The 21,312-nt window shown below is 45.9% G+C and overlaps 1 protein-coding gene across 3 annotated transcripts in view; it reads right to left on the bottom strand.

The window, feature by feature from the left end:
- PBX1 (PBX homeobox 1) overlaps positions 1 to 3,838 on the bottom strand; it is a 224,066-nt gene extending 220,228 nt beyond the window's left edge. Inside the window, exon 1 of one of the 3 annotated variants that reach the window (XM_081914923.1) lies at positions 3,199 to 3,838. In XM_081914923.1, the coding sequence (XP_081771049.1) occupies positions 3,199 to 3,389 (191 nt within the window). In that variant the 5' untranslated portion in view covers positions 3,390 to 3,838. The remainder of the gene's footprint in view (positions 1 to 3,198) is intronic. The other 2 variants (XM_081914922.1, XM_081914924.1) reach the window with 2 other exon arrangements.
- Positions 3,839 to 21,312: the final 17,474 nt, after the last annotated feature.

The raw sequence follows: 21,312 nt of genomic DNA, 5'->3' as shown, positions 1-21,312 counted from the left end.
AACCTTGCTAATTTAGCATTTACACAAGTGGTCAGAATGCGAATGGATCTTTCTGAGTCTCCTCTTTTATGGAGGTTCAGCAAGTTGTTGTTTATAAGGCTGATCAGTTTCATGTCCTAGCAGGTGCTCAGATTGTTTATGTCTAAGAAATAGAATTTCTTAAATATTAGAAACAATCACTTTGTAAAGATTTGTTGTCATGTACAAAAGGACTAATTTCATCCAGCATCTGTTGCAAAATGGGTTTTTGAATGAAGCTTACATAAGTCTGTGAGTGTTTTGGTGCCTCAGGCAGAAAAATCTAAGGAAGCCCCCTCCTTCCACTGATTAATATGGGACACAACTCACTAGGAAAGTCTCCTTCACAAGGCTTGTGAAGACTTTGGACAGCTCCTGTCATTTTAAGGGGCCTGCCCCTTAAATGGCACCCCATATCACTGCCTAAGGTTCCTGCCTCTCTTCTTCTCACAGTTGGGCTCTCTCTGTATGAGCATCTGGTACACAAAACCTTCTTTCTGCCTCCAAAATATTTTTTGGCCAAGCACAAACATGGGTAAAAGGACATTGAAAAGATCACAGCCACATTTTCACAGCCTTGCCATCACCGCAACATCTCTACAGTTCCTTATAAAGAGATATATAATTAAAAATCATAGGAAAAACTGAAATGCACAAACTGCTTTCTACGGCTGCATTACTAAAGGGACCCGCTAGCAGAGCGGCTAAAGGAGTGTGTAAAGAGTAACTGGCTATAAAAAGAATCCTTACATTTGTATTGATTTCCAATTTAATTAGTGAAGTATATAGATCTTTACACACAAAAAACATTTCACCAAACATAAACTTAAACTTTCAGAAGCAGCTTCTTTCCCCTTTGTCTAACAGCAATACTGGGAAGCATCGTTCAACAGAAGCTATTCCTCATCAAGGCCAAGTGTTTTACGAAAAGCGTTTTATACAACTGGCATTTTTCATTCTAGGTGTTTTTTTGTTTTTTAAGGCCTTTTGGATTAAGTACCAAGATAGCAGCTGCAAAGCTATTTAGTAATGTGTGTAGCTTTTGAGGGACACACAGACACTGTCTACTCCAGTTGAGAATGAAAATATCTGTGGTAAGTGCAAGATACAAAATGCAGGTGAAGTGCTAGAAGCTTTTCTTCAGGTTATAAAATTCTAGTGGTCACTGGGCAACTTTTTCTTCTTTTGTTTTGCTATTTTTCCTTCTTGTCCATTCTTCTCTTCTGTAAATCCATGTATTCATTTCCAACTTCAATAATGATTTTGTAGATTTAGAGTGTTGTGCAGCATTCCAGGCTATTTATCCGGCATGTTTCTTTTTAAGAAGCATTGTATTTAAAATTTAAAATGTGCACACGATATTGACCAATGAGACCATTTAATCATCCAAATAAAAAATATTATATATTTCAAAATTTGTGTAACAATAATAATTATTATTTTAAAATACTACACCCTGCCCCAAAATTCAGCTGTGTGAGGCACAAAACGGCGTGTTGGCTTCTATGATAAAATCAACAATTGAAACATACTTGTTATGGGTAACATGAAATATAAGTGCCAAATGTTCCAATATGTGTGATTAATGATAAATATTCATGTGCAATTGTCACACACATACATGGATTTCAAGCCATTTCCAACATGGAAAGCACGATCTGTGAATGAAATCTGTATGTTTGTATGTGAAGCGGCATTTAGTGGCTAGAGTCTACAAGCCTCTGTACTCAGCTAATATGTTCAACTCATTATTTTAGCAACAAAAAACCTGTTTGTGCCTTTACACACAAACAAACAGCCACAAGGCTCCAGTTACAGCACAACATTCACCAATACAAGAGGGCAGGAAAATGTGCCCTTTTCGTACACAAGGGCCACAATCCTAGAAGCATCGTCTATGAATAAGCCTTCCCATTTAAATGGAATTAAGTGAGTTTAACTTCCTTGGATTGCGGTTAAAGAACGGTAGTGGCAATGAACTCGGAGTAACCAAGTTTGCAGTACAGCAAACAAGGCCTTTTATGGCTGCTCCTTTTCTCTAATTCAAAAACAGAGTTCAGGTCACCAGATCCCTTCAAAACGGATCTATAAAACTAAGGTTTAAAAAGTTTAAAAGGTCTTCCAGATAATTTTTGGTGTGACGTTCACCCGATATGTTCCATTCAGTGCCCCACTCAGCAGACAGGAATGGAGGAGCCCAGCTTGTAAGACCCTAAATATCCCAAAGCTCAGTTAAAAGGAAGACAAGATTTCAGTCTTTTGGCCAAAGAAAGTGGCTGCTACAGCCTTTCAGCTCTTGAGGTGTCACAAAACACAGATGGGAAGGTGCAGCTGCACAAGGCGACCAAAGCAGCCAATTCAGCCCTACCTAACTTAGCAAAAAAAGAGAGAAAAAGGTCAGAAGAGCAGCAGCCTTCTCTCTCTAAACATTTGCACGAACCCGCACGCCACTAGAAATCACACCTATATACCGTACACTTAAATAGTCCATTCTGGCATGTTGCGCCACAGAAGACACCCAGTCGGGATGTTGTTTTTCCTGGAGAGCTATACTTTTTGTCTGCTGCACTGAGAGAGAGAGAGCTCGGCTGCGAGTCAGGCTTTTAGAGGACCAGGATCCTGCCGCGGAAAGAAATGTGGTGCGATGATAATAATAATAATAATGACGATCATAATGATAATGGGATGTTGTTTTTCCTGGAGAGCTATACTTTTTGTTTGCTGCACTGAGAGCGAGAGCTCGGCTGCAAGTCAGGCTTTTAGAGGACCAGGATCCTGCCGTGGAAAGAAATGTAGTGCAATAATAAGAATAATAATGACGATCATAATGATAATGGGATGTTGTTTTTCCTGGAGAGCTATACTTTTTGTTTGCTGCACTGAGAGAGCTCGGCTGCGAGTCAGGCTTTTAGAGGACCAGGATCCTGCCGCGAAAAGAAATGTGGTGCGATAATAATAATATTAATAATGATGATGATGATGATCATAATGATAATGGGATGTTGTTTTTCCTGGAGAGCTATACTTTTTGTTTGCTGCAATGAGAGAGAGAGGTCGGCTGCGAGTCAGGCTTTTAGAGGACCAGGATCCTGCCGCGGAAAGAAATGTAGTGCAATAATAATAATAATAATGACAATTATAAAGATAATGGTGGCGACGAGAGGGGGAGGGAGGGCTCACCTGGCCTGCGCCTCGTCCAAACTCTGGTCGGTGATGGTCATGATCTGCTGCAAAATGTCCCCGATGTCTTGCTTGCGGCCCCCCTCGCCTTCGGCGCCCCCGGCCCCGTCCTGCATGTGCTGGGACAGGCCCGGGTGGCCGGCCATGCCCACGCCGGCGTGCGAGTGCATCAGACGGGGCTGGTCATCCATCGCGCCCCGCTCCCGAGAGGCGCGGCCGGCGGCCCCTGCCCGCCCGCCCGCCCGCCCGCTTGCCTTCGCGCCCTTCTCGGCGAAGGGGACCCCCGAGCAACCGCTCGGCTTCTCCGCTTCTTTTGCGGGCGGGGGAAAGAAAGAGCGCGGTTCTCCGGCGGCGGCGCCCGCGGAGCCGCCTTCCGGAAGCAGCGGCTGAGGCGGCTGAGGCGAGCCCTCCTCCCGGGCGCCCTGGAGCCGGAGGCCGGTCCGGCTGCCTCGCCTGCCGCCGACGGAGCCTCCGCGTGAGGAGAAAGGAAGCGCGGAGAAAGTTTCCCTCACGGACGCTCCTCGCTCCCGGACGACGACGACGCCGCTCGCGCGCCTCCCCGCCTTCTCCGCGCCTCAGCCGGGCGAACTCGCAGGAGCCCCGCCGCCGCCTCCCGCTTTTGTTTCAGGCTCCGGCTCCGGACTCCGCCAACTGACACGGGGAAGGCGCCGCCAGGCGAGCGAGGGAAGGAGGGAGGGGGGGAGCCGGGAGGGGGAGGAGCCACGGGAGGAGCCACAGGGGGGAAGGCCCGCCCGCTGAGCCCTCATTGGCCGGCGGACGAAAGCGGCGGCGCCTCCCACCGCTCGCTTCGGCGTCGCAGGCCCCGCCCACCACCCGCTTGCCTGTCACTCAGCGAGCTCAGAGACGCCGGCCCTTAAAGAGGTAAGCGGGGGAAGGCGCCGCGAGAGGGAGGGAGCGTGGGCGGGGCCAAGGAGGACTGCTGCCGCGCGGGGCTTCCCTGGACAGGGGCAGAGCGCAGAGGGCGATGCAGGGGCAGCCCTTTCCAGGGGATGCTGCTGCTGCTATTGAAGTGCAGAGTGTTTGAGGACCGGGACATTCGCAGAGAAACCAAAATTATTGTTTGCAAAGCTGTTGTACTACCAACTTTACTGTATGCTTGTGAAATACGGACCAATCATAAACGCCACCTCCAACTCCTCGAAAGATGATGTAAGCAGTGGCGTAGCGTGGATTGTCAGCACCCGGGGCAAGGCAAGTAATTTGCACCCACTACCCCGTGGATTTGCGCCCCCTAACCCTAACCCCCAGGTATTGCGCCCGGTGCGGCCGGCCCCCCCTGCACCCCCCACGCTACGCCACTGGATGAAAGGCTGCAAAAGTAAGGGTCAATATCAGAGTAGGCGTGAAATACAGTACAGTGGTACCTCAGGTTACAGATGCTTCAGTTTACATACGCTTCAGGTTACAGACTCCGCTAACCCAGAAATATTACCTCGGGTTAAGAACTTTGCTTCAGGATTAGAACAGAAACCGTGCAGTGGTAGTGGGAGACCCCATTAACTAAAATTGTGCTACGGGTTAAGAACAGTTTCAGGTTAAGTACAGACCTCTGGAACAAATTAAGTACTTAACCCGAGGTACCACTGTACTGTATGCCTGTGAAACATGGACCACTTATAAACGCCATCTCCAACTCTTCAAAAGATTCCATCAATGGTGTCTCCGGAAAATTTGAAACATCACCAGGGAAGACAGGTGAACTACTGCCAGTGTAGCAAAGATCACCAGTGTCAAAGCAATGATTCTTCAACATCAACTTCATTCGATTGGTCATGTTGTTCGAATGCCTGATTATCATCTTCCAAAGCAACCACTCTATTCCCAACTTAAAAATGGAAAGACTCTCTTGAGGCAAATCTAAAGAAAAGTAATATAAACACCGACAGCTGGGAAACACTGGCCTGCAAGCGCTCCAGTTGGAGAACAGCCTTTACCAAAGGTGTCATGGGCTTTGAAGATGCTCAAACTCAGGACGAAAGGGAGAAAGCTGCTAGGAGGAAGGCATGCCTGGCAAACCCCCACCATGATCAACTCCCGCCAGGAAACCAATGTCCCCACTGTGGAAGGACGTGGGGATCCAGAATTGGCCTCCACAGTCACTTACAGACTCACTGTTAAATCGTGTTCATGGAAGACAATCTTACTCGGCTGCGAGTGATCACCAAAGGGAAAAGCTGCTGCTGGTGGTCTCTTGGCCGTCATCAGTGCAGCCCATCATAGGGCTGCCTTACCCACACCTTCCTGTTCACCTACTCACCTTCGGGTAGCTGGACGTGGCACAGAGAGGGTGGGAGAAATCTGCCAGGTTCTTCTCCATCTCCATCCCTGCCCACGGACTCCGGGCAGGTGCCAGGCCATCTGCTATGAGCATCTTTGGGCAAACCGATCCCTTGTTACTTCTTCACTCCTGAATTTTGCTCCTTTTTTAGTGTTTAAAACTGCTTGTTTCGAAGTATTCTGAATTATCATTCGACTACTGCTTGTGAAACTGCCAGGGGGGGGGGTTGTTTCGGTCCAGCGGTATATACCGTATTTTTTGCTCTATAAGACTCACCTTTTTCCTCCTAAAGAGTAAGGGGAAATGTGTGTGCATCTTATGGAGCGAATGCAGGCTGCGCAGCTATCCCAGAAGCCAGAACAGCAAGAGGGATTGCTGCTTTCACTGTGCAGTGATCTCTCTTGCTGTTCTGGCTTCTGAGATTCAGAAATTTTTTTCTTCTTGTTTTCCTCCTCCAAAAACTAGGTGCGTCTTGTGGTCTGGTGCGTCTTATAGAGCGAAAAATACGGTAAGTTTTGTTAAAGGACTTAAGTAATTAAAGGACTAAAGTACTAAAATATATGCATCTGGCAAGAGAGGGGAATGAGCAGAACACCATTACCGCAGTGTATCTGAAGAAGTGTGCATGCACACGAAAGCTCATACCAAGAACTAACTTAGTTGGTCTTTAAGGTGCTACTGGAAGGATTTTTTTGTTTTGTTTTGACTATGGCAGACCAACACGGCTACCTATCTGTAACCATTACCGCCTGCTGGTGTTGTTGTTTATCTTAAAAAAGCTATAACAACTATTGTTAATTATTCAAAATAATAATTAGACGGTGATATTGTGCATGCTTAGTTGGAAATAAGGCCTGCTAAACTCACTGGAACTTACTTCTGTGCAAAAAGTCAGGGGATTGTGCTGCACATAGTAACAGGGTTTATTCTCAAGTGATTGTGCAAGATTAGGACCTGGTCCTGCCATGTCATCTGTGACTACAATCCTGCGTCCATTTACATGACAGTAAATTTCACTGAAAAAGAGAAGAGTTTGGATTTGATATCTCACTTTATCACTACCCGAAGGAGTCTCAAAGCGGCTAACAATCTCCTTTCCCTTCCTCCCCCACAACAAACACTCTGTGAGGAGTGTGGTGGAGTCTCCTTCTTTGGAGGTCTTTAAGCAGAGGCTTGACAACCATATGTCAGGAGTGCTCTGACGGTGTTTCCTGCTGGGCAGGGGGTTGGACTCGATGGCCCTTGTGGTCTCTTCCAACTCTATGATTCTATGATTCTAGGAGAGTGGGGCTGAGAGACTTCAGAGAAGTGTGACTAGCCCAAGGTGACCCAGCAGCTGCATGTGGAGGAGCAGGGAAGCGAACCCAGTTCACCAGATTACAAGTCTAGCACTCTTAACCACTACACCACACTGGCTCTCTCTGAATTCAGCGAGAGGTTTTATTGTTGTATAGGGGTATACAACAATACTGTGAAGTATTTTAAAAGCTGGAAAAGAGATGGCATGCAGTACTTTTCCTCAGGCCAGAGTTTCTGGGTGGCGGTAGAAAATAGGTGCTCCAGTTCTAGGCAGTGGCAGAGGAAGAGGAGTACGGGGGGAGCACACCACCCCCAGCAGTGCGATCCCAGTGGGGTGCCTTCTCTGCTGGTTCCCCACCCATGCTGGGCACTATGCCCCCAGGTGGTGCACCACGCACCCAGGATGCCCGCCACACCCCTGTGGGTGGCGCACCACGCCCCCGGGACACATGCCAGCCCCGCCCCCGCCTGTTCTCTGCCCCCTAGTTCCAGAGCATGAAGCGCTGCCACTGGTTCTAGGATGCATTGTTTACCTAATATGAATAAATGGATAAATATGGATAAATAAGAATGCGAGCTTAGCACACCTGCAACTTTCCCCACTGCTCCCAGAATTTTTTTTGAAAATTTGCTTCCAGCATTTTAAGCATGATTGATTCAATACTAGCATTGTTTTATTTTCTCTTAATATTAGCCATTATAATAAGAGTTTGATACTTTATAGAGGAACGTTTATAGCTGCCGTCCAATGCCAATGCATGTTCACTGAACAGGAAGTATCGCTCAGCACAGTGGAACTTGCTTTGCAATAAACAAATATAAGAACCAGTTGAGTGATGCTTTGCCATCTTCTACTTCTGGGTGGCGCTGTGGGTTAAACCACAGAGCCTAGGAGTTGCTGATCAGAAGGTTGGTGGTTCAAATCCCCACGACGGGGTGAGCTCCTGTTGCTCAGTCCCTGCTCCTGCCAACCTAGCAGTTCGAAAGCACATCAAAGTGCAAGTAGATAAATAGGGACCGCTCCGGCGGGAAGGTAAATGTGTTTCCTTGCACTGCTGTGGTTCGCCAGAACCAGCTTAGTCATGCTGGCCACATGATCCGGAAGCTGTACGCCAGCTCCCTCGGCCAATAAAGTGAGATGAGCACCGCAACCCCAGAGTCGTCTGCTACTGGACCTAACGGTCAGGGGTCCCTTTACCTTTACTTCTGGGATAGCCAACGTGGTATCCTCCAGTTATTGCTGAATTAAAATGCCCTTCAGCCCCAGGTGGTACAGCATCTGAAGGACTTCCCATTGGTTACTCCTCTTAGTGCTGTGCACATTTATTGCGGCGAATGGCAAAATTCCAGGTTTGATTTATTTTTGAATGGCGTCACTGGAGGCTCATTTGCATTTTGTAATATTTGCATTTATTCAAAAATGTAAAGGTTGAGCATAGATGCAGGCACAGCTTAAACATTCCCTTCGCAGAGCCTAATCTTACTGCCTTGCATCAGATCTCAAGAGAGACACAGCCAGAAGCCCCAAATACTGACATTGCCCAAACTCAGCTCTTTCTCTCTCCTCCTGTATCCCACTTGAAAACTGCAGTCTGTCCCTTGACTTCATTTCAAAGATACCTCCCACCCCCTGAAGACATAATGAAAGATTCAGATTATGCATAGCAACAAGCCAGAAATCATCCTAACAAATACTACTAACTACTACCACCAACTACTAAGGGGGTCTCCATCAGTACTTTTTATTCCATTAACTTCTCACATTACAGCCGTACCTTGGTTTTTGAACAGCTTAGTTCTCAGACGTTTTGGCTCCCGAACGCCGCAAACCCACAAGTGACTGTTCTGCTTTGCGAACTATTTTTGGAAGCCGAACGTCCGACAGGGCTTCCACGGCTTCCAATTGGCTGCAGGAGCTTCCTGCATCCAATCAGAAGCCGTGCTTTGGTTTCCAAACGTTTCTGTTTGACTTCCAAGGCACGACTGTATTGATTATTCAGTAGTTGTGCAAGGTGCTTTACAAATCCAGTATCACTAAGCTCTTTGTCACCACAGCCTTAGGAAATGTGTCAGTAAGTATTCTTTCCATTTTAGATAACAGAAGGCTAAAATAAACTTGTCAACTGTACCTCTTTGGGGGATTTACTGCTATCCTAGGGAGAAGTAAATACTACTACTACTACTACTACTACTACTACTATTATTATTATTATTATTTATTATTATTATTTATACCCCGCTCATCTGGCTGGGTTTTCCCAGCCAAGGCTTATTTTTTAAAAATGAAGTATTCTGTTTATTTTAAAAAACAATGCTTTAAAAAAAGTTACAAATGTGCAGGGTCTGTGGTCCCCCGCCAAGTACATATTACTTTATGCAAATTACCAGCAACCAGAACTTCTTAGCTATAGTATAATGCCAGAGAATGCTAGGTACAGAGAATTCCTGTGATCTTTTGCAGACCCATGTTTAAGTGTAAAGTCACAAAAGATGTATTGAGCTCAAACCAAACCTTCTTGTTCTGGATTCCATTGCTCTGTAGATAGAAATCAGGGTGGTCTAATTTAAGGCCAAGTTGGCCGCAAAAGTATTTCAACACAGAACCTTCGGGCTACACACGGACTTAAATTTCCATATCATTAATCAAAGTATTCACAACATAGTTAATATTGTTATCGTTTAATATGCACTACACACACACACACACTTTAAATACACAATTAATGGATTTAATAGGTTATTTATTTATTAAACAAATTTAATACACAACCCCAGGGTGAGTCCCTTACAGATAGATAGATGCACAGCACAGAAATGTGGAAGAATCTATTTACAGATAGGTAGCCGTGTTGGTCCGCCATAGTCAAAACAAAACAAAATTCCTTCCAGTAGCACCTTAAAGACCAACTAAGTTAGTTCTTGGTATGAGCTTTCGTGTGCATGCACACTTCTTCAGATACACTGAAACAGAAGTCACCAGACCCTTCTATATAGTGAGAAGGTGGGGAGGGGTATTACTCAGAAGGGTGGTGGGAATGGAAGAATCTGGGTTCAGCAGTGGGTGAGTAGGTATGTGAATCCATCCCCCGAAATCCTGCTGGGAAAGATCCAAGCACACAGAACTGGAATCAAAGTGACAGGGCAGGTTCCCCTGGCTTAGGAAAGGAAGTTTGAGGGCTCTGGCAGAGTCCTAGGAGGACTCTAGGACCCTGTCAAAGTTCTCATGCCTCCTTCTCAATGCTGCAGCTTTCACAACATTCAACATATTTTTGACTTTTTTTCCACGCAATAAGGAATGTGTGTCTCTCTCTTCTCTACAATTGCCCTCCATTATTCACTCAATTGTCACGGAGAATCCAGATGAGGTCTTTGCTATCCTATTGCATTCCAGTGTTTTCGATGCTGCCTTCACATGTTTCTCCATACCTGATCTGTGGTGGTATTTGTTGCAAAGCACACTTGCAGCAGTAAAGGTAAAGGGACCCCTGACCATTAGGTCCAGTCATGGCCGGCTCTGGGGTTACGGCACTCATCTCGCTTTATTGGCCGAGGGAGCGGGCATACAGCTTCTGGGTCATGTGGCCAGCATGACTAAGCCACTTCTGTTGAACCAGAACAGTGCACGGAAACGCCGTTTACCTTCCTGCCGGAGCGGTACCTATTTATCTACTTGCACCTTGACGTGCTTTCGAACTGCTAGGTTGGCAGGAGCAGGGACCGAGCAACAGGAGCTCACCCCGTTGCGGGGATTCAAACCGCCGACCTTCTGATTGGCAAGCCCTAGGCTCTGTGGTTTAACCTACAGCGCCACCCAGAAGTAATAATAATAATAATAATTTTTATTTATACCCTCCCCTCGCCATCCAAGGCCGGGCTGAGAGCGGCTTACAAGCAATAATAAAAACAAGTTGAATGACTACAACTTAAAAACAAAATTAAAATACAACATTAAAATATTGAAACATTAAAATATTAATGTTTTATTATGTCCCTACTTGCAGCAGTACCAATAGGCAAAATGCTATTGAGACTAAAAGTCTCCTGTATCTTTACTTCAGAGATGGAGAATCTGTGGCCTTCTTGCCTCCAACTCATATGACCATTGGTTAAGCTGGCTGAGGCTGATGGGAGCTGGAGCCCAGCAAGGTTGAGAGCGCTACAGGTTCCCATCCCTGATTTATTCAAACACCTTTGTTTTCATGTTCTATACAATGAAAGGAAAATAAAAATAATGATGAAAGGAACAATAAGTTGGGTTGCTTTGATCTCCCCTCTCCTTTGCAGACCCATCTGCAGGCTGCAAAAGTAAGGGTCAAGATCAGAGTAGGCATGAAATACAGTACTGTATGCTTGTGAAACATGGACCACTTATAAACGCCATCTCCAACTCCTCAAAAGATTCCTTCAACGGTGTCTCCAAAAAATTGTACACATCACCTGGGAAGACAGGCAAACTAATATTTTGTAGGGAGCCGCCCAGAGTGTCTGGACAAACCCAGCAAGATGTGCGGGGTATAAATTATTATTATTATTATTATTATTATTATTATTATTATTATTACTTAATCCAGTCTGCAGCTGTATTTGTGCTACTTTTTAGCTGTTTATATATGTTTTACACTTGTTTTACGCTTGTAACTTGTATTTATTTTGTCATTGTAGATTTTATTGTAACCTTGGGGTGAACGGTGAATAAAAAATACAAACCAACCATCCAACCAACGAGCCTTGATTCACCTCCCACCTTTCATTGGGGCAAGGGGAGAGAATCCAAAGGTCCTTTCTTTCCCTTTCCAATATATTGTGCCTCCTCACAAACTCCAGCCCAGCATAGCAGTGCAGTATCCCAACCTCATGAAGGCAGGGAGATAATCCTGCAACAAAGGGTAGCTTGTTTCTTACGTTTGGAGAAATCTGTAGCACTCTGCCACACATAGCATTGAAATTCAAAAGAGCACCTCCTCCCTCACTGCACTACTACAGTATTTAAATCGCATATGACATTCTCATTGGAAGGGGTAGAAAATATCTCCTGCAGGTTCTGCAAAGGAGAAAGTACTGCTTTCTATTTCGGTCTTATATATGCAGGAGACTGCAGCAAATGGAGACAATTAATCCTGTAAATATGCTAGTATGGTGAAGCTATACCCTTTAAAAAGGTGTGGCACTTTCCTGAAGAGACTCATGAATAGGGCAGTGTAGTTCAAATAGGTAAATATACCAACATCCCATTGACCCAAGCAATTAATGGGGAACCAAATAATTAATCTCTCCGTTCTTCCATTGGCAGAGGCTGAGTGACATAACAGCATGTCAGGAACTATTCGCGATTTATTGAACAATGTGGACCATTTCATTTCATGAATTGCTTCTTTCCACTTGTTAAATCAACTTCCATACATAACATCCTTGATTTTTTATGTGTGAGTCTCTCAACCAGGACATTCCTTGTTTTTATACAAAGTGATGCGCGTATTGTGACTTTGTTACCTTATACTTGGAATGCACTGAGAATGCGGTTGGTGTAATTCATCTGATTATATGGACATTTTGAAATAATGAGGCTGATTGGTTGCCTTGTGGGTCTTTTTTCTGGAGGGAGGTCCTTCCTCTCCTGCCACCATTTTCCTCATTACTGCTTCCCTTCCTCTCCCTTCTTTCAGGGCCTTTATCAAGACAAATCCTCTGTCTGTTCCTGCTTGCCCTTTTGCCACCATCAGTGGCGACCATCTTGCCACTTGCTCTCTGAGGGGAGGCACACAACATGCCATTGGGCATGCGGTCAACGTTCTGTGTTGTAAAAGCAGCAGATGTGCAACACCAGAGTGGCTGGAACATGGCCTTTCTGTGAGCAAGCCTGGTCTTCCTTCTTATGCACACCATGGATGCTCAGCGCCCTTCATAAAAGAAGGGATGGCTTAGATGTTTCTTCTGGTTCCTGGAGATGACATCCTTGTTATTTTCACAAAACAGATTGCTTTGCCAAAGAAGAAAGCAAGCTGGGTGTGTGTGTGTGGAACTAACCCTAAACAGTATAAAATATCAACTGTCAGCAACTAAATTGGATCCTGAAAGGCAAACTAGGGTCTCGCCCACACTTCTGCTTGTCCCTGTCAGGAGCTCGTCCTACACTTAAGTGGGACCTTGGCAGAGACATATGTCCAACTGGCATGTTCTCTCCCTCCTGGTCAACCGTTCGGGAGCTTCAAAAGCTTTCTTCAGCCCGAACATCACAGCAACCGATGCCAACAGACATTGGCACACTTAGGGATCCACAGAGTCTGTGCAGTTCGCGTGACAGAACTCAGCATTTTGGCTAATCTACTTTATTTACATATAAACACACGCAGAGCACTGCAACATGGCTCCCTCTCTTTCTAGCATCAGACAGCAAAGAGAAAAAGAACAAAGGACAATAGTCCCACTTCATGGAACACAGTAACACAAACATCCTGTCTCTGTCACTTCCCACTCTGTGGAGTCAAAACATACACCGTCATGTGGTAGACAAAAATCCCATGACTGCAATCACAGAGCAGGAATTCTAACAGTCCCGTGTCTAGAAAGCAAGGGCTGGAGCGGTTTCCCACTTGTTCTGTGCACAGGTCTGAGTAGTTTTGCATCTGCCCTGCCACTTCCCCCAGAAAACCAGGTCTTCAGCACTAATGCAAAGCAAATGTCAATCCAGATAAAACCTGTTTGGAAGTCTGGATGAGTCCCTAGGTGAGCTGAGGGCAAGTGGCACCCCTGTGCCTTCTTAAGGTTGCTTCTACTTGGTGAGTCTACCCAGTTCCAGCTTCTGGATTGACCCTTGGCCTGTTCTGCCATGCTGTGCCCCACAGTTCTTACCTGCTCCTGCCTCAGACTGTCGCCAACAACACCCACAGCCTGGTGTGACATACAGGGCAGATCAGAAGAGGAAGCTTGGTAGCATAAGGGTGAGTTCTAGTGATACCAGAAAGGGGCATAGGGTGGCAGCTTACCAGTCTGAGGCAGAGTCAAACCGTGTCCCAGCAGTGCAGCAGATAGCAACTGCTCAGCAAAAAAGCCTCCCCAGCCCTGTTGTCTCAAACCTCTCGGTCTCATATTTTACTCCTGCCTTTGGAGATCCGGAAGAGAAGGGGGCTCAAAAAGTTCAGGTCAAAACCTGAAACCAGGCAAATCTCCTCCGGAGCTCAGCATAGGGAGGGCCTCTCTCCTAGCGTTGCTGGAAGCAGCGCTTCTAGGATCTAGCAATAAATGGGATATTATTCTTAACTGTGTAGATGAGGAAGAGGCTGCCCTTCTCAAAGGTGACTGGATGTAGCAGAGGACAGGGCTTCTGTGTACATTGAACAGCCGAGGATGCTCAGGAATCTAAGGGCAGTTTTGCTGATCACAACCAAGGCCCAACAACAACAACAATTTATTTATACCCCGCCAATATGGCTGAGTTTCCCCAGCCACTCTGGGCGGCTCCCAATCGAGTGTTAAAAACAATACAGCGTTATTGTTATCGAGTGTTAAAAACTAATCCAGTATTAGGTCTCTGTGATGCTTCTGGGGGGGCATAAAGGCTACAACTATTTCTTTAATAAATCACAGCATTTGTATATTGCTTAACCATAAACACCTATAAGCAGTTTAAGATTTCTAAGCAGTTAAGAGAAGTGGTTAGGAGGCTATGACCTATTGCCCCCCACCCCAGTGTTTAAGAAATGGAGAAGGTAGGCTGTTTTCAGACGTTCTGCTGCAGCCAGATATCTGTTAGTCCAGGAATTTGTCTTAATCTTTTCATTCCCATACTTTATGGCAACGAATTCCATATGTTACAGATGGCATGCAATTTATTTTGAAGCACTTCATCTTGACCTGCCAATCAGCTGAATAGAATGGTATTATTTACTTCTGTTTACTTACTGTTTACTTCTCTCCCTTATGAAGCCTGACTACTCCAGTCCCCTGCTCCTTGTTTTTGATCCAGTTACCAATTCAGGAGAAGTCTGTAGAATTGCAGTGTAAAGTTGATGCAGCTGAGAAGTTAAGCTGCTGTGTATGTAATTTCCTGGCTCCCTCCCGGATCCTTTTCTTTAAAATTTGATGTTTTCAATCCGCTAATAAGGAATGAGTGATGTTGCATGCTTTATTTGGGCAATTTCACATATGAATGAAGTTTTGGAAAAAAAAACCTCTGGCACTTTTCCATGCGATCTAAAAACAGGCTTCTTCAATGAGGCATTTACAGGATGTCATAGTGTCTGACTGGGTGCTAAGATAGGGGCTGCAAGTTGCCTTTGTCAGGGAGAACTTCACAAATCTTCAGAATTTCTGATTCCTGTGTTGAATCTTAGCGCTGGACAATGAAGACATTTATGTTGATGATCATAGAGCAAACATTCTCTTGCATACTTTTCATTCTCTGTCTTTCACCCTTATATGCATCATAAAAGGTAAAGGGTAAAGGGATTCCTGACCATTAGGTCCAGTCACAGATGACTCTGAGGTTGCGTGCTTATCTCGCTCTATAGGCCGTGGGAGCCGGTGTTTGTCCCCAGACAGCTTCTGGGTCATGTGGCCAGCATGACTAAGCCGCTTCTGGCAAACCAGAGCGGCGCACGGAAACACCGTTTACCTTCCTGCTGGAGCAGTACCAATTTATCTACCTGCACTTTGACGTGCTTTCAAACTGCTAGGTTGGCAGGAGCAGGGACCGAATAATGGGAGCTCATCCCGTCGTAGGGATTCGAACCGCCGACCTTCTGATCAGCAAGCCCTAGGCTCTGTGGTTCAGACCACAGTGCCACCTGCATCCCTCTATATGCATCATAAAGGTAACAGTAAAGGTAAAGGGACCCTTGACCATTAGGTCCAGTCGTGGCCGACTCTGGGGTTGCAGCATAAAAAGGTAAAAGGTAAAGGTACCCCTGCCCGTACGGGCCAGTCTTGACAGACTCTAGGGTTGTGCGCTCATCTCACTCTAGAGGCCGGGAGCCAGCGCTGTCCGCAGACACTTCCGGGTCACGTGGCCAGCGTGACGAAGCTGCTCTGGCGAGCCAGCGCAGCACACGGAAACACCGTTTACCTTCCCGCTAGTAAGCGGTCCCTATTTATCTACTTGCACCCAGGGGTGGTTTCGAACTGCTAGGTTGGCAGGCGCTGGGACCGAGCAACGGGAGCGCACCCCGCTGCGGGGATTCGAACCGCCGACCATGCGATTGGCAAGTCCTAGGTGCTGAGGTTTTACCCACAGCGCCACCCGCGTCCCAAAACACTGGTACAATACTGCCTGTCTGAAAGGTGAGTTACTCCCATTTAGGGGGGATAAAGGGAGCCCAAATGAGAATGTCGGCAGTCCATGTGCAATGAAGTGATGGATTCAAGCCTACAAACAAGCCAGTTTGATCATTTTATGGTGAGGAAGTTTACCACCCTTGTGGGCAGTGGGGTTTGGACATGTTTTCCTTCACTGCAGCCCAGCCCTCAAGAAGCCCGTGCCTTAAATGAAGAGCCGGCTGTTACCCCCATACAAATTTGCTACACATGCTATATGACAGTCACACATACCGCGGCATCATTTAATTAATTGGTGTGCAATCTACAGCTAATCTGCCCTCGCTACCATTATGCTCCTAGGAATGACAGTGACTCAATGCAGGAGCCAAACTAAGAAACAAGAATCAAAAGCAGTAGCCAATCTGAGACATCATTATATGAGCTGCACAGTGTTTTAAACGAAGTTGTTCTGTTTCACACTCAGGTTTCCCATTGACCTCATTTGCAATCTTTGCGGCAGCAAGTATTACACTTCTCGCTGCCTGAATCCTGGAAGGAGCTGCTAGTGAACATTACATTTCCTTCCTCCCCTCTCTGTAAAGGAAAGAAAAGGCAAGCTAAGCTGCTGTTCCTTTCTTAAGGATGGGGTTGGGTGAGTCGCAGTTTCCTTGAATCCAGGACCCCCCTCCTCCTCCCTTTCAGCATTTGAGGAATCCTGAAGACAGGCTCACAGATAGGATTGGGGGAGAAATTAAATTTGGTTTGCATATCTGCTTCGCAATTCTCAAACCAAGACACCAGCCAAAACACAGCTATACTTCAACATTTGAAACTTATCCAGTTTTTAAAATGCCATTCTCTAACCTGATGTTTACAAAAGTGCATATATTAGGGGCAAGTCTCCACAGTGGCGTAGCATGGGGGGTATGGGGGGGGGCCGACCGCACTGACCGCAACATCTGGGGGTTAGGGGGCGCAAATCCACGGGTTAGGGGGCACAAATTACTTGCCTTGCCCCAGGTGCTGACAACTCACGCTACGCCAATGAGTCTCCATTTTTAAAAAATGAATATTAGTGAAAGAAGCATTCAGGTTGCATTATATTAGGGGAAAACGCTTGTCAAAACATCTACGTAGGTCAAAACTGCATGCAAGAATATGTTTATTAGGAGAAATTCACAATAAAATGCAGAATAATTTTCACAAGTTTTTTTTTTTAAAAAAAATGCAAGTCGCTGCGTAAGTGTGAAGTGAATTTCAGATTGGGGAAATGAGAACCCAAGAGGACTGAAAACGACATGTCCTTGTGTGTGCACGTTGTGTGTGTTGATGCATGTGTTCAGGGGTGTGTGCAAAGTGTGTGTGCTTGTGCATCCCACCTATTTATTTAATTTAATTTATACCCTACCATTCCTCCAAGGAACCCGAGGTGGTATACAGTGGTACCTCGGGTTACATACGCTTCAGGTTACAGACTCTGCTAACCCAGAAATATTACCTCGGGTTAAGAACTTTGCTTCAGGATGAGAACAGAAATTGTGTTCCAGTGGCGCGGCAGCAGCGGGAGGCCCCATTAGCTAAAGTGGTGCTTCAGGTGAAGAACCGTTTCAGGTTAAGAAGGGACCTCTGGAATGAATTAAGTTCTTAACCCGAGGTACCACTGTACATAGTTCTGCCCACTCCAATTTATCCCTACAACAACCTTGTGAGGTAAGTTAGGCCCAAAGAGTGGCTGGGGGAACCCAGCCAGATGGGCGAGGTAGAAATCATCATCATCATCATCAACAACAACAACAACAATTAAAGTCACCCAGTGAATTTCTTGGGTGAGAGGGGACTAGAACCCTGGTCTCCCAGGTCCTAGTCTGACATTCTGATCCCTACACCACACTGGCTGCTTGGGATCTGGCTCTGCCCACTGTCATGTGACCCCCCCCCCCAGCTTTCCACTAAAGTGAAGCAGCTCTCTGGCTGAAAAAGTCCTCCCTACTGCCCCCAGCTGTGGCGTGTAGCTTCTGAACTTGGAAACCAGAAAGGTCAGTCCAAGTCCAGTCCCTTCCAACTCTTAAGCTTCTATGATTCAAACCACACTAGAAAATCCAGTTGAGGGAATGCGGGGTAGACAATGGAAATGTCATCGTTTTTTTATTTTATAGCACCCTGTGGGGAGAGGGAAGGGAGTACTATATTACATTCACAGTGCAATGTAATGAAGTATAAAAACCATTTGATAGAAAAATAGTTGGAATGTTCTAAACGAAGGGCGTTCTTGCATTGCTTCACTGGTCCTGGGTCAAAATGACCTGGCCAGATCTCCTCCTGCAGCTGGGAGTCTTCCTTGGGGGAGTGGCGTTTTCTAGGAGCCCTGCCAACTCAGATCTATTTCACCTTAGAAGGAATACACAACTGGGCCGGTCACAGAGTTGATGGAAGGGTGACACTGTCTGGGCACCCTGTATACTGTAGATTATACACCAGTGTTACAGGAAGGGAGTTGGATAAGAGAAGGAATAACTCGATCAGTTTGGGCCACCCACCAGACTGAACGGCAGCAATGCCAAAAATCTACAAGGCTTCACCCTGTGGCAGACTGAATATCACATCAGCTCTGAAGGGAAATGGTCCTTTGTTGTTGTTTGTTGTTTAGTCGTGTCCGACTCTTCGTGACCCCATGGACCAGAGCACGCCAGGCACTCCTGTCTTCCACTGCCTCCCGCAGTTTGGTCAGACTCATGTTGGTAGCTTCAAGAACACTGTCCCACAATCTCGTCCTCTGTCGTCCCCTTCTCCTTGTGCCCTCCATCTTTCCCAACATCAGGGTCTTTTCCAGGGAGTCTTCTCTTCTCGTGAGGTGGCCAAAGTATTGGAGCTTCAGCTTCAGGACCTGTCCTTCCAGTGAGCACTCAGGGCTGATTTCCTTCAGAATGGAGAGGGTTGATCTTCTTGCAGTCCATGGGACTCTCAAGAGTCTTCTTCAGCACCATAATTCAAAAGCATCAATTCTTCGGCGATCAGCCTTCTTTATGGTCCAGCTCTCACTTCCATACATCACTACTGGGAAAATGGTCCTTTAACCTGACTCTAAATACAGTGGTACCTCGGGTTAAGTACTTAATTCGTTCCGGAGGTCCATTCTTAACCTGAAACTGTTCTGAACCTGAAGCACCACTTTAGCTAATGGGGCCTCCCGCTGCTGCTGTGCCGCTAGAGCACGATTCCTGTTCTCATCCTGAAGCAAAGTTCTTAACCTGAAGCACTATTTCTGGGTTAGTGGAGTCTGTAACCTGAAGCGTATGTAACCCAAAGTACCACTGTAATTGGATTTAAATTGGGGGAGGGGGGGGATGAAGCTCACAACAGATAATTGGTGACAAAATAAGGACCAACATAGACTTTTCCATTCTGTACGATAAACCAGCACCTCTTTCCCTTTTTCTGACCCGTTTCTGCAAGTAAGAAGCTGAAAGGAGGCATAGTGTGATTTTAATGCATATTTCCAGGTGCCGATTCCTGAGCTGTGCAAAGTGAAATCAGCTGTATGGTGTATCTTTAAAAGCCAGAGAAGTGCACAGTGCAGCCGTAGCCCTTGCAGTCAATAGCAATTTCCACACGTGGATCGATACCCTCTGATGGCTGCATAGCTGGCTGCAAAGATCATTTCACATACATTCTGGGAGGAGGGCCTGGGCAGGAAAGGAAAGGGAATTGGTTTAACGGTTGCAGAATTCAAAGGGCTTCATTCTTGCTGGCTTGCTTTTATGAAGAAGCAGCCAGTCTGTATAATTGGAAATTTTCAAGTGTCGTCTTACATCATGACACCCATTTCCTCACAGAGAAAACCCCCAGCAGCAGGAAAGAGAAAAGATCTGATCTAGGGTTGCCATATGTCTGGACATACCCAGAATACTGTAGCCTGAAACAGCGTCCAGGCAGAACAGCGAAATCCCTGGGAAATCCCAGGCGTATGGCAAGTTGCGTTGGCAGTGTTGCTTTTGCAGAATTTCCTGTAGAATAGCTCATAAGCAGCATTGTTTCTCAATAACTTTTGTGTCCACTTTTGAAATATGGCAACCCTAGTAAAGGCGGCGTTGGAAAATGAGAAGTTTGCACTCTGAAAGTATGTCTTTGTGAAACCAAAGGGCCTTTTCATAAAATGCACAGCTGCTGATTTAATATACCGCTTAATTGCTAAAATGGCTTTTAAGCGGTTTACATGTATAAAACTGAATATATATATATATATATATATATATATATATATATATATATATATATTTGCTTTCGTAGATTTTCACGGGTACAGGAATGCAGGTTTTGGTGTCCTCGGGTGTCTTCCCGTGTAAAAGTTGGGGTGTCTAGGCGACGTTTCGACGAGGTCTCACTCGTCATCTTCAGGTTGGTGCTTTCGGCTTCTTGTTACTGGAACAGAGCAGGATCTCAGTGTTTGAGTTCCTATAAATACTGTTGAGGGGGTGTGGTGTATAGCCTCCAATGTTCTGGGCAGAGAGGAAGTTCCCAGGCTAGTGTGCCTTTTCTTCTTTTGTTCCTTAATTACTTGAGGGATATCTTGAGTGATTTCTTGAGTGATATCCTGAGTACCACTTAGGTGGGTCATTAGGTGTGGATTTAGCAACTAATCCACACCTAATGACCCACCTAAGTGGTACTCAGGATATCACTCAAGAAATCACTCAAGATATCCCTCAAGTAATTAAGGAACAAAAGAAGAAAAGGCACACTAGCCTGGGAACTTCCTCTCTGCCCAGAACATTGGAGGCTATACACCACACCCCCTCAACAGTATTTATAGGAACTCAAACACTGAGATCCTGCTCTGTTCCAGTAACAAGAAGCCGAAAGCACCAACCTGAAGATGACGAGTGAGACCTCGTCGAAACGTCGCCTAGACACCCCAACTTTTACACGGGAAGACACCCGAGGACACCAAAACCTGCATATATATATATATATATATATATATATATATATATATATACACACACACACATATATTTGCTTTCGTAGATTTTCACGGGTACAGGAATGCAGGTTTTGGTGTCCTCGGGTGTCTTCCCGTGTAAAAGTTGGGGTGTCTAGGCGACGTTTCGACGAGGTCTCACTCGTCATCTTCAGGCTGGTGCTTTCGGCTTCTTGTTACTGGAACAGAGCAGGATCTCAGTGTTTGAGTTCCTATAAATACTGTTGAGGGGGTGTGGTGTAAGAAAAGGCACACTAGCCTGGGAACTTCCTCTCTGCCCAGAACA

The sequence above is a fragment of the Podarcis melisellensis genome, assembly GCF_964234715.1.
Source record: "Podarcis melisellensis genome assembly, chromosome: 6".
Taxonomy (NCBI): domain Eukaryota; kingdom Metazoa; phylum Chordata; class Lepidosauria; order Squamata; family Lacertidae; genus Podarcis; species Podarcis melisellensis.
Note: the sequence above shows the minus strand (reverse complement) of the source record. Positions and strands in the feature narration are given on the sequence as shown.